General features: G+C 45.2%; 1 protein-coding gene and 1 long non-coding RNA gene across 3 annotated transcripts in view; both read left to right on the forward strand.

Moving 5' to 3' along the window:
* The window catches only part of LOC141126691 (uncharacterized), a 39,414-nt gene extending 28,284 nt beyond the window's left edge, over positions 1-11,130 (forward strand). For both annotated transcript variants that reach the window (XM_073612654.1, XM_073612655.1), the window contains exon 2: positions 6,535-11,130. In XM_073612654.1, coding sequence (XP_073468755.1) covers positions 6,566-9,502 — 2,937 coding nt within the window. In that variant the 5' untranslated portion in view covers positions 6,535-6,565 and the 3' untranslated portion in view covers positions 9,503-11,130. The remainder of the gene's footprint in view (positions 1-6,534) is intronic.
* The window catches only part of LOC141126696 (uncharacterized), an 885,136-nt gene that overhangs the window by 670,239 nt on the left and 197,455 nt on the right, over positions 1-17,442 (forward strand). The window lies entirely within an intron of this gene.

Genomic DNA, 17,442 nt, shown 5'->3' on the forward strand with positions numbered 1-17,442 from the left:
GAATATGAATGATAACACAAAAACTTTTCTTTCACTCATGTTTTTTTTTTTTATTTTTTTTTTCTTTCACTCATGTTTAGTGTTTGGCTGAAGCCATTTATTATCAATCAACCGTGTTTACTCTTTTTAAATCATTTTGGCAACAGAAACTACCCAAATCCCCCTGATCAAAAGTTTACATACCCCAGTTCTTAATACCGTGTATTGCCCCCTTTAACATTAATGACAGCTTGAAGTCTTTTGTGGTATTTGTGGATGAGGCTCTTTATCTTCTCAGATGGTAAAGCTGCCCATTCCTATTGGAAAAAAGCCTCCAGTTCCTGTGTATTCTTGGTCTGTCTTGCATGAACTGCACGTTTTGAGATCTCCCCAGAGGGGCTCAATGATATTGAGGTCAGGAGACTGAGATGGCCACTCCAGAACCTTCACTTTATTCTTCTGTAGCCAATGACAGGTCGACTTGGCCTTGTGTTTTGGGTCATTATCATGTTGGAATGTCCAAGTACATCCCATGCGCAGCTTCCTGGCTGATGAATGCAAATGTTCCTCCAGTATTTTTTGATAACATACTGCATTCATCTTGCCAACAATTTTGACCAAATTTCCTGTGCCTTTGTAGCTCACACATTCCCAAAACATCAGCGATCCACCTCCGTGTTTCACAGTAGGAATGGGGTACCTTTCATCATAGGCCTTGTTGACTCCTCTCCAAATGTAGTGTTTATGGTTGTGGCAAAAGAAGCTTAATTTTGGTCTTATCACTCCAAATGACTTTGTGCCAGAAGGTTTGAGGCTTGTCTCTGTGCTGTTTGGTGTATTGTAAGCTGGATACTTTGTGGCATTTGCATAGTAATGGCTTTCTTCTGGCAACTCGACCATTAAGCCCATCTTTTTTCAAGTGTGCATCTTGAAACAGCCACACCACATGTTTTCAGAGAGTCCTGTATTTCACCTGAAGTTATTTGTGGGGTTTTCTTTGCATCCCAAACAATTTTCCTGGCAGTTGTGGCTAAAACTTTAGTTGGTCTACCTGACCGTGGTTTGGTTTCAACAGAACCCCTCATTTTCCACTTGATTAGAGTTTGAACACTGCTGATTGGCATTCTCAATTCCGTGGATATCTTTTTATATCCCTTTCTTGTTTTATACAGTTCAACTACCTTTTTCTGCAGATGCTTTGACAATTCTTTTGCTTTCCCATGACTCAGAATCCAGAAACGTCAGTGCAGCACTGGATGAAAGATGCAAGGGTCTGTCAGGAGTCCAGAAATGCATTGACCTTTTATACACACACATTAATTACAAGCAAACAGATCACAGGTGAGGATGGTTACCTTTAATAACCATTCAAACTCCTTTGTGTCAACTTGTGTGCATGTTATCAGGCCAAAATCACCAGGGTATGTAAACTTTTGATCAGGGTAATTTGGGTAGTTTCTGTTGCCATTTTGATTTAAAAAGAGTAAACACAGTTGATTGATAATAAATGGCTTCAGCCAAACACTAACCACGAGTGAAAGAAAAGTTTTTTTTTTATCCTTCATATTCTCTGAAAAATGGCCAAGAAATCATAAATTCTGCCAGGGTATGTAAACTTATGAGCACAACTGTATCCACCATGTGTTTCTTGGAAAAGGGGACATTAATAGTCATGTTGTTCAGTGGTAGAGGTTAGTGCCATCAGACTACTGAGATGAAGTGACCATAATATGTATTCTTCTAGAGATTCAGTCTAGTCAGATGAGGTGACCTCAGAATGGGTTCTTTCAAAAAAAGAGCCTAGTGGGAAGAGGTAAACATACTATGCACCCTTCTAGAGCAGCCATTCTCAACCAGGGTTCTGTGGAACTCTAGGGTTCCTCCAGAAGTTGCTTGGGGTTCCTTGAGCTTTGGCTGACTGACCTCCCATTTGATGGGGGCTTCATAGTTAATGGTCAATCCTGCGTGACAGAGCCAGCTGCATAACACCAACAATCTTTTTATCTGTTAGTAAGGGTTGGAGTTTTAAAAACCATTTTAAAAAGGAAGGCATTCTTCCCATTGACCACCAATGAATTGGTTTTACCAGGGGTTCCCTAAGACCTGAAAATTATTTCAAGGGTTCCTCTGGGGATAAAAATTTTAATAATGGCTTTTGTAGAGTAATGCCGCGTACACACGAGCGGACTTTACAGCAGACTTTGCCCAGCGGACGGCATTTCGTCGGACAATTCGATCGTGTGTGGGCTCCAGCGGACTTTGTTTTCTCAAAAGTTGGACGGACTTAGATTTGAAACATGTTTTAAATCTATCCGTCGAACTCGAGTCCGGTCGAAAAATCCGCTCGTCTGTATGCTAGTTCGACGGACAAAAAGCCACGCTAGGGCAGCTATTGGCTACTGGCTATCAACTTCCTTGTTTTAGTCCGGTCGTACGTCATCACGTACGAATTTGACGGACTTTGGTGGATTGTGTGTAGGCAAGTCCGTTCATTCGGAAAGTCCGTCATAAAGTCCGTCGAAAAGTCCGCCGGGCAAAGTCTGCCGTAAAGTTCGCTCGTGTGTACGCGGCATAACAGTTTAGTAGGATTGCATGACCATAGTATGGTTCCTTCCAGAGACACAGCCAAGTTAGATTAGATAACCACAGTATAGACCCTTCCAGGGACAGGGTTTAGTGCGATGAGGTAACCATACTTTGGATCCTTTCAGAGACACAACTTAATGACATGAGGCGATTGTAGATTGGATCCTTACAGACACATGGCCCAGTTGGATAAGCTTGCCACAGAAAGGATCCTTTAAGAGACACAGCTAGGTAGGAATAGGTGACCATATTATGGATCATTTTGGAGACACAGCTTAGGGGGATGAAGCTACCATGATAGCAACCATGGTAATGGATATTTCCAGAGACACAGCCTGTGAGATGAGACTACTATGAGATGACCATAGCATAAATCTTTTCGGGGATACAGGCTAATGTGATCAGGTAAAAATAGCTTTGGTCCTTCCAAAGACACACACATTAGTGAGATGAGGTGACCATAGTGTGGATCCTTCCAGAAACATAGACTAGTGAAGTGAGTTGACCATAGTATAGACCAGCCATTGTCAACCAGGGTTCCGTGGAACCCTAGGGTTTCTCCAATTGTTGCTTGGGGTTCCTTGAGCTTTGTCTGACTGATCTCCCATTTGATGGGGCCTTTATAGTTATTGGTTAATCATCCCACATGACAGAGCTAGCTGCATAACACCAATGATCTTTTTATCTGTTTGTAAGAGTGGCATTCTGACTACCACTTTAAGAAATGCATTCTTCCCATTGACCACCAATAAGTTGGTTTTACCAGGGGTTCCGTAAAGCCTTAAAATTATTTCAAGGGTTCCTCTGGGGATAAAAAGGTTGATAATGGCTGTTGAAGAGTAACAGTTTAGTAGGATTGCATGACCATAGTATGGTTCCTTCAAGAGACACAGCCAAGTGAGATTAGATAACCATAGTATAGACCCTTCCAGGGACAGTGCTTAGTGCGATGAAGTAACCATACTTTCAATCCTCTCAGGGACACAGCTTAATGACATGAGGTGATTGTAGTTTGGATCCTTCTAGAGACATGGCCCAGTTAGATAAGCTTGCCACAGAAAGGATCCTTTAAGAGACACAGCTAGGTAGGAATAAGTGACCATATTATGGTTCATTCCATAGACACAGCTTAGTGGGATAAAGCGACCATGGTAGCAACCATGGTAATGGATATTTCCAGAGACACAGCCTGTGGGATGAGACGACCATGAGATGACCATAGCATAAATCTTTTCGAGGATACAGGCTAATGTGATCAGGTAAAAATAGCTTTGGTCCTTCCAAAGACACACATTAGTGAGATGAGGTGACCATAGTGTTGATCCTTCCAGAAACATAGACAAGTAAGATGAGTTGACCATAGTATAGACCATTCCAGGGACACAGACTAATGGCTAGGGTCAACCATTGTAGGGATCCTTCTTTAGCAGGGGTTTCCAAACATTCTATACAAAGGGCCACCGTTTACTGCCCTTCAGACTTCCGGCAGGCCGGATTGTGGCCAGTGGAAGTAGAAAATGCCCCAGCATCAATAGGAGTAAACATTTCCTCAGGCTTGATGGTCAATAGGAGTAAAAAAATTAAAAATGCATGTGGTTAGTAGGAGGAAGGATAATGCCCCATCATTGGTATTGGTGGGTGGAATAGTGCCCTATCATTGGTGTCAGGGAAGAAAAGGTGCCCCATTGTTGGTGTTAGTGGAAGAAATAGTGCTCCATCGTTGGTGTCAGTGCAAGGAATAGTGCCCCATTACTGGTGTCAGTGAAAGGAATTGTGCTTCAACCTGGTTGACAGTGAGAAGAATAGTGACCCAAGGGCTGGATACGGGAAGGCTAAGGGCCACATCCAGCCCACAGGCCACAGTCTGGAGACCACTGTTCTAGAGGATAGCCTTATGGAACAAGGAAGCCATAGGGTGAGCTCCCAGGGAGAGGAGGTGGCCATAACATGGGTCCTTCCAGGGACAGCCTAGTGGCAGGAGGTGGCCATATCATGGGTTTGTCTAGAACAATGTTTTTCAACCTTCTTTCTGTCAAGGCACCCTTTCAAATTCTGCACAATCTTTAGGCACCCCATTCTAAAATATAAAACACTAAACTAATAGGTTTACATATTGCAGCAGTATCCACACACGTAGGACACCCAACGTTAGAGGTGATTTTTTTTCCTCCGTCTTTGCACATTGGCACTAACTACTATTCCAAACATTTTCTTCTCCCTCAGTTTCTCCCCCTCACTCTGCTAATGCGACCCCAGTGCTCACAGAGCAACAGGAAAGGGGCAAACAAGGATGCCATCGGGTGCCCAATGTCCTCATTATCAACCTATAGAACCATCAGTTGTTAAGATGCTGGCAGCTGGCCCGCATGGTGCTAAAGTTTGTAATTCTGCACAAAAATCTGTGACTTTGTGTAAAAGGCAGACGTGATCCACCCACTCATTTGTTAACAATTTTGGGGCAGTTTTAGGCACCTCTAAAGAACCCAGATGGCACCTCAGGGTGCCGTGGAACCCTGGTTGAAAAAGGCTGGCATAATGAAACACATAAAATTCATGTTGCCTCTTGATAAGCATTGCCTTGTCCTGAATGTGGCGCCTCTCCTGCAGAAATTAGTTTCTTTATCTATGACATTTTTCATCCCCCCCATATTTTGTGGACAATTGGGAACAATTTTTAGCCATTTTGTTTAGACACCCCTGAAGAACCCAGAAGGCACCCCAGGGGCACAGCATAGTGGGAGGAAGCATCCATTGTATGAATACTTCCAGAGACATAGCCTAGTGGGAGAAGGTAACCATAGTATGGATCCTTCCAGAGGCATACCCTAGTGGGAGGAGACAACCATAGTGTGGGTCCTTCCAGATACAAAGCATAATAGGAGGGGGAAGTCGTATGGATGCTTCAGGGACACAGCCTTGTAAAAGAAGGCCACCATAGTATAGATCCTACCAGATACAACGCATATTGGGAGAATATTGGAAACAAGTGGTAGAGTAGACAGTGATTGAAATAAAATATCTTGTTTGTTTATTGTATGGATTCTAACCAAATCCTTTTGGGATAGGAGCACCCCACTCCCTCATTAAGTACCTCTCATTAGTGTCCACTTGTGTCATAGGTGGAGACCTCAAGATTCTCCCATTTAGAAGAGTGTATAGCTCTCATGGTTCAGAGAGGCAGGATCTCCCAAATCTATGGATAGTGTAGGACCCACTAATCATGGGGTACTTTGTCGCAGTAGGTGGGCTGAGCACCATATAGCAATATGGTGTGACCAAATCCCCATATTTTTGATAATGTCTTTTTGAAAATGTTTAGGTGTTTTTAAACTAGCCTTGCTGGAGGTAAATGTTTGTGTGCGCTGTAAAATTTTCTTCTTAGACAGTGATCGAAACTGGTACACTAATAGTTTGTAGAGATTTGCATTACCACTTTTTCTACTACTAATACATTTTTAAGTAAACCTTTTTATATGGGAATTAAGATAACAGCATTGTACTACTTGATAACAGCACTGTGCTCTACTTGAATCTTTTATAATATTAAACTTTTTTGGGGTCTAGTACCCACCTAAATTGGGCAGGTGTATCTGAATTTCCATGATATTATGTGTGAATCTATATAACATTTCTTTTGCACTGTATAATGGTTTACCTATTTTGCAAATGATTGAATGGGTTTGGCACTTTGCACTTGAACAAAGGTATTTTTGACACTTTATCTTGAAAGTTTCGGAGTGCCACAGTAGCTGTTTTTACACTTTGAATGCTCAGTGGCTGAGTATTTATGTGCAGTAGCTACACAAGACACTTTAGGGATTGAGGGCACAGGGGTAATTAACACGCTATCACAAAAGCCTAGAAATATATGAAATAGACCTCAGGGGTTTTAACATAATTATAATCTCACTGTAATACATTGAACACTTTATGTAAACTCTTATTGATCTCTTCTTACTTTGTCTACAGTCTTCTACATCCCCAATAAGCCTTGTACCAGATGGTATTCATGCAACAAATGAAGATGATGGATTTCACTACTCTGCTGAATGACCTCGCTCAGACCTGCCGAGAGCTAGAACAGATTAAAGCAGACCAGACTAAAGATCACGAGAGAGTGTCTAAGTCATTTGAGAAGACTTTACTCTCCATCCTAAAGCAGGAACAGACCATTCTTAACCGTGTGGAAGAAGAGCATGGAAGACTGAAAGACCAGTTGTCATCCATCCAGCAAAGCAACGAATTGGTTCTACAAAATGGGGTTTGTGAGATTAATAACATGGTGCAAGAGATTGCTACCGTGTCCTCCCAGCTCAAGCAAGCACTGGTGACCTCAAGTGACAGCCAACTCGTCATAAAGGAGATCCAGCAACGAATATCAAATATATTCGCAAGAAAAAATAACATCTGTATTAATCTAAAGAGGGTGTATTTCATTCCGCAACCTCTTCCATCTACCACACTTGGGGTGATACAATGTGAGGAACAATCCCTGGGCTTCTCCACGCCACATTGTAGCAGGAAAACTCTGGTACCTTTGGGAAGGAACTCAACTATCCAACCAACGCTTTTGATTGATGAAAGACCACCATGGGATGTCAGATCACATAACCCAGATGATTTTGGCTTTGTGGGTGTGAAAATTTTGTTGGAAGATGACAGCGATGGAGACTGTGGGTCCTGCACCCAGTCATCTTTAGAACAGAACAAAGGGGATGCTGCTGATCAGAAACTGGGGTTTTCTTCAAGAGAAAAAGCAGTTGTTGAAGCTGACAGTGCAGCTCTAAGCCCCCGAACGGCCACCAAGAAATGGATATCTGACATTAAGCAAAGTCCTTTAAAGGAAGGTAAGCAACATGGACCAAGATCAATGAACCAGGCTGAGGAAGGCAACAAATTAACCAGACAGCGGCCTTTAGTAAGTAAGCAGCTCTCAAGAGACTCATCACTAGTCAACAAAAATGTCAACCAACAAGTAAATAATTTCACAGCAGGGAAACAGCAAGGTTCAAAAAGAGGCAGCTCTGGTTTCAAAAAAGATCCTGCTGGTCGTCAACAGAAGACAGTGATAAACTCAAAAGAGACAGGCACCACAGTTGACTCAAGGAATAGCAGAGATAATGAACTAAAACATGTCAGCAACAATAAAGTTAGCAGAACATCTGAAAACAATTCTCTGTTCAGAGCAACCACTGCTTATATATCTGAAGGTGACTCCGAAAGCTCAGAAGAAATTTTAGAAGAAATAGAAACAGATACAATAAGAGATCCAATGTCTTGTCGGCAAGTGGCTCTTAGGGAAAGTCGTGTACCATCTGCCAAGAAAATGATTGGTGGAGACCAACGGACATTGTGGATGACTATGGAGTCACATGGCCAGATGGACAGGACTGGTGGTGAGAACTCACCTACATCGTATTTAAATGGACAAAATCTAGAAAGCGACCATCCTCAATCAGTGCATAGAACACAACTGAGCGTTGACTATCTTCGAATGTCTGATGAGATGTCAGATAGCCTCAATAGCGAACTTCTGAGTGTTCCAAGACCAACTTCTCCTACGGACAGCGTGAAGTCAACATGTACCTTTATAATAGAGAAGCCAAAGAGCAAAGGGGTTTGCAAATCTGGTACATTTAAAGTTTCATCTTCAAACATCCAGCCTAATGAATCTGGAAAGGCCCACCCTATTATCTTAGAATCTGAAAGTTCAGAAGTGAATCAAAGGCAACAGGCACTAGCAAACGCAAGGCACAGAATTGTATCCAAACTCAAAAATAAGCAGTCACAGGCTTCCTCCTCCTGGAAACCGGTACCAAGGTCCTCTTCCATGCCTTACATTGAGAAGATATCAAGGCCACGCACTGCTCCTTCTAGAATCCACAGGCCAACTTCAGCTAAAGAAAGACGTGATTCTGTATCCAGTTCATCAAGTTCTTGGTCCAACCCCAGAAGCCTGGGCACATCTGCCCCATCTGGTGCTCTTCGTGAAATTAAGGGGCGAGTTAAGTCAGCACAATACAATAGGAAGGTTTCTAAATATTCCCAACAAATTCCACCTCGAAAATGTTTAAGCAAGAGTGAGTCCAACCTTACTGACAGCCCTCTTGAAAATGGCGATGGCACAACCAAATTAGTTCGACAATTTGGCAAGTTTGGATCTGGCAGAGCCGAGTTAAACCTGCCCCACGGGATTCATGCCACAAGCACAGGTTCTGTGTATATTGTGGATTACGGAAACCGAAGGCTCCAAGTGATGGACAGCAAGGGTAAGATCATCCAACAGTTTTCTCTTGAAGCAAAGAACTATTTTGATGTGGCTGTGAACAACCGAGGGCTTGTGGCATTGACCAACTCAACTGACCGCACCTTGGATGTGTACAGCAAGCACGGTCGTCTCCTGCAAGTCATTTCCAGAAACTGGGGTGCTCCACGTGGCATTACCGCCAACTACAAAGATGAATTTATCGTGGCAGACATGAAATTGGGGACTGTCTGTGCTCTTATGCTGGACTCTACCACTGGGCGGCAGAAAGAAAGCACTGTGGTACCTGGGTTCAACAAACCTTACCTTGTCAGTACCAACAGTCAGGGTCTTCTAGCTATATCGGAGAGGGGTTTAGATGGAGGCTGTTGTGTCAAGGTGCTCAGGGAAGACTGGCAACTTCTCAAGGTTCTAGGCCTCAAGGGATCCCCTGGGCCCAGTCTGTGTAACCCATGGGGTGTCTGTGTTGACAGTGAAGGAGGGGTTTTGGTGGCAGACTGGGGACAGAAACACTCCATTATTTACTATCCAGCCAACAAGCGGACCCGAGTTCTGGTCACGGAAGGTCTCAGTAGCCCCAGGGGCCTAGCTCTGTTGCAAGACGGTCTCCTACTGGTGGCTGATAGCATGCACAACTGCATCAAGGTGTTCAAATACCAAGAGAATGATTAAGCACTTTGAAGTTGACCTTACACTAAAAGTGTAAAGTCTGTTAATTTATTTCCCACCCACTCCCACCCACTCCTAACCATGTCAGAGGGCCACAAAGAATTAAAAAAATCTTCAGGGAAAAAAGTTATTCAATATACTTACTGTACATAGGTGCCTGAGTGAGGGTGACTCCTAGACTACTCAGCATTCCCGAGATCTCACTGGAAGAATAGTGATCCTCCCCCTTCCCCCACGGTACAGAACTTAGGGGAAAGGTGAAGAACTTTTTTCTTTACAGTTTTTAATTTTATTGCATCTTTTTGGCATGAGGGGTGGGGGCGAGTTAAACACGTGGACCTTGGATTTATAATGACACTGAAGACACTTTAGAGCAACGGATAGTTTGTTAAACTGTTCATCTACGTCAGGGGTCTCCAAATTTTTCAGTACGAAGGCCATATTCAGTATTAATATTTTACAAATATTCGCAGGCCGAAAAAAAATCCCTGTTATGGTCCCTATCAGAAAGCCTCAATCATCAGGATGCCCATCAGGGTTCCCATCAGAGCCCCCTCTTACATCAGGGTCCACATCCGAGTCCTCCCTTACATCAGCATCCCAATCAGGGTCTCCATCAGAGTCCTCCCTTACATCAGGATTCCAATCAGGGTCTCCATCAGAGTCCTCCCTTACATCAGGATCCCAATCAGGGTTCCCATTAGAGTCCCCTCTTACATCAGGTTGGATCATAGTTTCCCCTTACGTTAGAAACATAGAAAAGTGACGGCAGAAAAAAGACTGAGTAGTCCATTGAGTCTGCCCATTTTTTTTTTCTTCTGTTAACTTTTAGTAGTATAGATTTATGTTTGTCCCAAGCATGTTTGAAGCCATTTACTGTTGACTCTCTCACTACCTCTGCTGGAAGTTTTTTCCAAGGTTCCTCATCAGAGCTCCCTCCATACATCGGGTTCCCCATCCGAGTTCCCTCCATACATCAGGTTCCCCATCCAAGTTCCCTCCATACATCAGGTTCCCCATCGGAGTTCCCTCCATACATTAGGTTCCCCATGAGAATTCCCTCCATACATCAGGTTCCTCATCAATGTTCCCTCCATACATTGTGTTTCGCATCATCAGAGTTCCCTCCATACATCAGGTTCCTCATCAGAGTTCCCTCCATACATCAGGTTCCCCATCGGAATTCCCTCCATACATCAGGTTCCCCATCAGAGTTCCCTCCATACATCAGGTTCCCCATAAGTGTTCCCTCCATACATCAGGTTCCCCATAAGAGTTCCCTCCCTACATCAGGTTGCCCATCACAGTTCCCTCCATACATCAGGTTCCCCATAAGATTTCCCTCCATACATCAGGTTCCCCATAAGAGTTCCCTTCATACATCAGGTTCCTCATCAGAGTTCCCTCCATACAAGAGGTTCCTCATTAGAGTTCCCTCCATACATCAGGTTCCCCATCAGAGTTCCCACTATACATCAGGTTCCCCATCAGAGTTCCCTCCATAGATCAGGTTCCCCATAAGATTTCCCTCCATACATCAGGTTCCCCATAAGAGTTCCCTCCATACATCAGGTTCCTCATCAGAGTTCCCTTCATACATCAGGTTCTCCATCAGAGCTCCCTCCATACATCAGGTTCCCCATCAGAGTTCTCTCCATACATCAGGTTCCCCATCAGAGTTCTCTCCATACATCAGGTTCCCCATCAGAGCTCCCTCTATACATCAGGTTCCCCAAAGGAGTTCCTTCTTACATCCGGTTCCTCATCAGAGTTCCCTTCATACATCAGGTTCTCCATCAGAGCTCCCTCCATACATCAGGTTCCCCATCAGAGTTCTCTCCATACATCAGGTTCCCTATCAGAGCTCCCTCTATACATCAGGTTCCCCAAAGGAGTTCCTTCTTACATCCGGTTCCTCATCAGAGTTCCCTCCATACATCAGGTTCCCCATCAGAGCTCCCTCCATACATCAGGTTCCCCATCAGAGCTCCCTCTATACATCAGGTTCTCCAAAGGAGTTCCTTCTTACATCCGGTTCCTCATCAGAGTTCCCTTCATACATCAGGTTCTCCATCAGAGCTCCCTCCATACATCAGGTTCCCCATCAGAGTTCTCTCCATACATCAGGTTCCCTATCAGAGCTCCCTCTATACATCAAGTTCCCCAAAGGAGTTCCTTCTTACATCCGGTTCCTCATCAGAGTTCCCTCCATACATCAGGTTCCCCATCAGAGTTCTCTCCATACATCAGGTTCCCTATCAGAGCTCCCTCTATACATCAGGTTCCCCAAAGGAGTTCCTTCTTACATCCGGTTCCTCATCAGAGTTCCCTCCATACATCAGGTTCCCCATCAGAGCTCCCTCCATACATCAGGTTCCCCATCAGAGCTCCCTCTATACATCAGGTTCCCCAAAGGAGTTCCTTCTTACATCCGGTTCCTCATCAGAGTTCCCTTCATACATCAGGTTCTCCATCAGAGCTCCCTCCATACATCAGGTTCCCCATCAGAGTTCTCTCCATACATCAGGTTCCCTATCAGAGCTCCCTCTATACATCAGGTTCCCCAAAGGAGTTCCTTCTTACATCCGGTTCCTCATCAGAGTTCCCTCCATACATCAGGTTCCCCATCAGAGCTCCCTCCATACATCAGGTTCCCCATCAGAGCTCCCTCTATACATCAGGTTCCCCAAAGGAGTTCCTTCTTACATCCGGTTCCTCATCAGAGTTCCCTCCATACATCAGGTTCCTCATCAGAGTTCCCTCCATACATCAGGTTCCCCATCAGAGCTCCCTCCATACATCAGGTTCCCCATCAGAGCTCCCTCTATACATCAGGTTCCCCAAAGGAGTTCCTTCTTACATCCGGTTCCTCATCAGAGTTCCCTCCATACATCAGGTTCCCCATCAGAGCTCCCTCCATACATCAGGTTCCCCATCAGAGCTCCCTCTATACATCAGGTTCCCCAAAGGAGTTCCTTCTTACCGGTTCCTCATCAGAGTTCCCTCCATACATCAGGTTCCTCATAAGAGTTCCCTTCATACATCAGGTTCTCCATCAGAGCTCCCTCCATACATCAGGTTCCCCATCAGAGTTCTCTCCATACATCAGGTTCCCCATCAGAGTTCTCTCCATACATCAGGTTCCCCATCAGAGCTCCCTCTATACATCAGGTTCCCCAAAGGAGTTCCTTCTTACATCCGGTTCCTCATCAGAGTTCCCTTCATACATCAGGTTCTCCATCAGAGCTCCCTCCATACATCAGGTTCCCCATCAGAGTTCTCTCCATACATCAGGTTCCCTATCAGAGCTCCCTCTATACATCAGCTTCCCCAAAGGAGTTCCTTCTTACATCCGGTTCTTCATCAGAGTTCCCTCCATACATCAGGTTCCCCATCAGAGCTCCCTCCATACATCAGGTTCCCCATCAGAGCTCCCTCTATACATCAGGTTCCCCAAAGGAGTTCCTTCTTACATCCGGTTCCTCATCAGAGTTCCCTTCATACATCAGGTTCTCCATCAGAGCTCCCTCCATACATCAGGTTCCCCATCAGAGTTCTCTCCATACATCAGGTTCCCTATCAGAGCTCCCTCTATACATCAGGTTCCCCAAAGGAGTTCCTTCTTACATCCGGTTCCTCATCAGAGTTCCCTCCATACATCAGGTTCCCCATCAGAGTTCTCTCCATACATCAGGTTCCCTATCAGAGCTCCCTCTATACATCAGGTTCCCCAAAGGAGTTCCTTCTTACATCCGGTTCCTCATCAGAGTTCCCTCCATACATCAGGTTCCCCATCAGAGCTCCCTCCATACATCAGGTTCCCCATCAGAGCTCCCTCTATACATCAGGTTCCCCAAAGGAGTTCCTTCTTACATCCGGTTCCTCATCAGAGTTCCCTTCATACATCAGGTTCTCCATCAGAGCTCCCTCCATACATCAGGTTCCCCATCAGAGTTCTCTCCATACATCAGGTTCCCTATCAGAGCTCCCTCTATACATCAGGTTCCCCAAAGGAGTTCCTTCTCACATCCGGTTCCTCATCAGAGTTCCCTCCATACATCAGGTTCCCCATCAGAGCTCCCTCCATACATCAGGTTCCCCATCAGAGCTCCCTCTATACATCAGGTTCCCCAAAGGAGTTCCTTCTTACATCCGGTTCCTCATCAGAGTTCCCTCCATACATCAGGTTCCTCATCAGAGTTCCCTCCATACATCAGGTTCCCTATCAGAGCTCCCTCCATACATCAGGTTCCCCATCAGAGCTCCCTCTATACATCAGGTTCCCCAAAGGAGTTCCTTCTTACATCCGGTTCCTCATCAGAGTTCCCTCCATACATCAGGTTCCCCATCAGAGCTCCCTCCATACATCAGGTTCCCCATCAGAGCTCCCTCTATACATCAGGTTCCCCAAAGGAGTTCCTTCTTACATCCGGTTCCTCATCAGAGTTCCCTCCATACATCAGGTTCCTCATCAGAGTTCCCTCCATACATCAGGTTCCCCATCAGAGCTCCCTCTATACATTAGGTTCCCCATAAGAGTTCTCTCCATACATCCGGTTCCTCATCAGAGTTCCCTCCATACATCAGGTTCCCCATGAGAGCTCCCTCCATACATCAGGTTCCCCATCCGAGTTCTCTCCATACATCAGGTTCTCCATAAGAGTTCCCTCCATACATCAGGTTCCCCATCAGAGTTCTCTCCATACATCAGGTTCCTCTCCATACATCAGGTTCTCCATAAGAGTTCCCTCCATACATCAGGTTCCCCATAAGAGTTCTCTCCCTACATCCGGTTCCTCATCAGAGTTCCCTCCATACATCAGGTTCCCCATCAGAGCTCCCTCCATACATCAGGTTCCCCATCCGAGTTCTCTCCATACATCAGGTTCTCCATAAGAGTTCCCTCCATACATCAGGTTCCCCATCAGAGTTCTCTCCATACATCAGGTTCCTCTCCATACATCAGGTTCTCCATAAGAGTTCCCTCCATACATCAGGTTCCTCATCAGAGTCCCCTCCATACATCAGGTTCCTCATCAGAGTCCACACTTCCATCAGGATCCCCATCAGAGTTCCTATCAGAGCCCCCCCTTACATCAAAAGCAGAGGCCATAGGCAGCCTCTGCTGACCTTCATCCTCAGTCAGTGCACACTGAGGATACGCCATGGACCCTTGCTGTGGGCCGGATAAAATCTTGTAGCGGGCCGGATGTGGCCGTTGACCGTAATTTGGAGACCCCCGTTTTAGGTCATGATATACTTAGTAGCAGTCCCATTCCACAGACTTGTATAAACCCAAAAACCAAAATGTCACATATTGCAGCTTCCTGGTCCTTAGATGTGGTGGCTGCAGTCATTTTCTTTATTTTCAGGTTAACTACGTTTAATAATCGTTGATCCTGCCCAAAATTCTAGTGTCCTTGGAATTTTTCTGGGCACACCTATATATATCAAACAATGTTATCAGATTTGCCAGCTATCTTCTGTGAACTACAGAGGAATGCCTCCCGAGGAGTATAGGAGGGGTCAGTAGTCCAGGTCCATAGACGCAGTCCTGTGAGTGAGTGTTGTCACCCTAGGACAGGATGTGTTACTGGCAGGACCACCAGATGAAAATAAAGGGAAAGAAACTGATAAAAAGAAAACTAGTGCGGCCACCATATTTAAGTACTGCTGAGCTGAACATATGTTACCTTTTTGTTCTTGGGTTTAGATACTCTTTAAGAATCCCGGAGGCTGCCATTGCTGAGAATATTAGTTCCCTGGTGGTCATACTGATACTTTGTATTTTTTCTTTTTTTAATCCTGAATTTGACCTGGTATCACCCCCTTGTAGTCAGGGCTCAGCCTGGGAGAGGGAAAAGCAGCACAAAGAGTCAGTCCCTTCATGTGCTGACAAGGAGCATGCTGATTGGAGGAGAGAGCAGCGAGATGAGATCTGTGCTGAGCTGTCCAGGCTGGGGGGGGGGGGGGGGGGCAGGTCCATGACAGCCTGGGCTCAGAGGAAGTGGGATAAAAAAAAATGCCAGTTGGAATTCAATCTAGAAGACTGAGGACATCTAGTGTTGGAAAATGGTATGGCGGATACAGCTTTGGATTGAAGATGGATGTTGCAGCAAATTTTGTTTCTTTTTAGATTTCAACTTTAACAAATTTTTTTTTTTTTGGAGTCTGACACAGCCAAGCAAATAGCATTTTCTTCAGGAGGCCAGTAATGGAAGAGTCCAGTTATATGTGACTTACTACTACCAGCTAATTTATTGTCTACACATTCTCACAAAGATCCAGAGTGTTCACACCCCCCCCCCCCCCCCCAAAAAAAATAATTGTCCTAAGGAACTCTGAAATAAAAGTATATATTTGGTGAGTGAACGTTCCCAGTGTTACTTCATTGAATCTCATATCCTATTTCATCAGATTGGGGGGGGGTACAGTCTGTATGGGTTTCGGGGTCCGCAGTACGCCTAGGCTGGGTACACTTTGGGAAAGAGAGACTGATTATATATAAAAGTTACCCAACACTTCATCGAATGTGATATGGACAATGCGATTTCATTAGAAGGTGTCGGATAAGCTTCTGTGTCCCCCATGGGGAGATTACCCTTTACTTCCTGTCCTAGTGACCACACAGGAAGTGAGGGGAGAGCTGCATAACGTTGAACCCTGGGCAAAATAAAATTTGACTTGTATACTGCAGACTGTCGGTAGCATTAGAACTGCAATTTGTTGATTTCTGAGCCCCCTCCCCCTCGGTCACATGACTTTACCTGCTGATCACAGTCACCTTCAAAAGGGTGACAACACCGCATGTTCTGTTAGTGAAATTACACAGCAGAGTTGTCACTAAATGGACAGGGTGGTCTCCGGCAAGTCCAGGTGGACATGGACTTGTGTTACTTCTAGGGTTGCCACCTGTCCGGGATTCACCCGGACAGTTCGGGTTTTGATTCATGTTTCCAGGATTCAGACTCCCTGAAACCTGGGCACATTATTCAGACTAGACTGTGCCCCCCCCCAACTTAGGCGTGCCTGGGCACACCCTAATCACCCAGTGTGGTTCCCTCTGTTGCCTGGGAGGCCCACACTATATTATGCTCCCCAACTAACCAAGTATGACAACCGCCAAGTGCATAGGCCGCCTCCCCCCCCCCTTCTCTCTCCTGCCTCTGAGCGGGTGAGTGCACTATGGTAAGGGGGGACTCAGATGTAAGGGGTGCTCTGTGGACTCTGATGTTAGGAGGGCTTTGGGAACCCTGATTTAAGTAGGAATGCTAACAATTCTGATGTAAGTAGGGGCTTTGGTACAGAGGTACAAAGTTCCTCCTTAAAAAAAAAAAAAAAATTGCCATGTGCCGCTAAAGTGTTCGTGTTTGGCTTGAAGAAAAAGTGACAACCCTAGTTACTTCATTCAATCTAATTGAAGTCTATGGAACCAGATGGACATGGAGGTTTAAATGCATTGTAAGCCAGGGGCAAGCACATGAACTTTGATGTCATCCCAGTCTTAGTCCATAGGGTTCAATATGTTGGACGAGAAGGCCTGGCTCGCAGTCTCCGATCTAATTCATCCCAAAAGGTGTTCTATCGGGTTGAGGTCAGGACTCTGTGCAGGCCAGTCAAGTTCCTCCACCCCAACCTCGCTCATCCATGTCTTTATGGACCTTGCTTTGTGCTCTGGTGCGCAGTCATGTTGGAACAGGAAGGGGCCATCCCCAAAATATTCCCACAAAGTTGGGAGCATGAAATTGTCCAAAATGTCTTGGTATGCTGACGCCTTAAGAGTTCCCTTCACTGGAACTAAGGGGCCAAGTCCAACCCCTGAAAAACAACCCCCCCACACCATAATCCCCCCTCCATCCCACACCATAATCCCCCCTCCACCAAATGATTTGGACTAGTGCACAAAGCAAGGTCCATAAAGATATGGATGAGGGAGTTTGGGG

This window comes from Aquarana catesbeiana, linkage group LG02 (genome assembly GCF_042186555.1).
Source record: "Aquarana catesbeiana isolate 2022-GZ linkage group LG02, ASM4218655v1, whole genome shotgun sequence".
Taxonomy (NCBI): domain Eukaryota; kingdom Metazoa; phylum Chordata; class Amphibia; order Anura; family Ranidae; genus Aquarana; species Aquarana catesbeiana.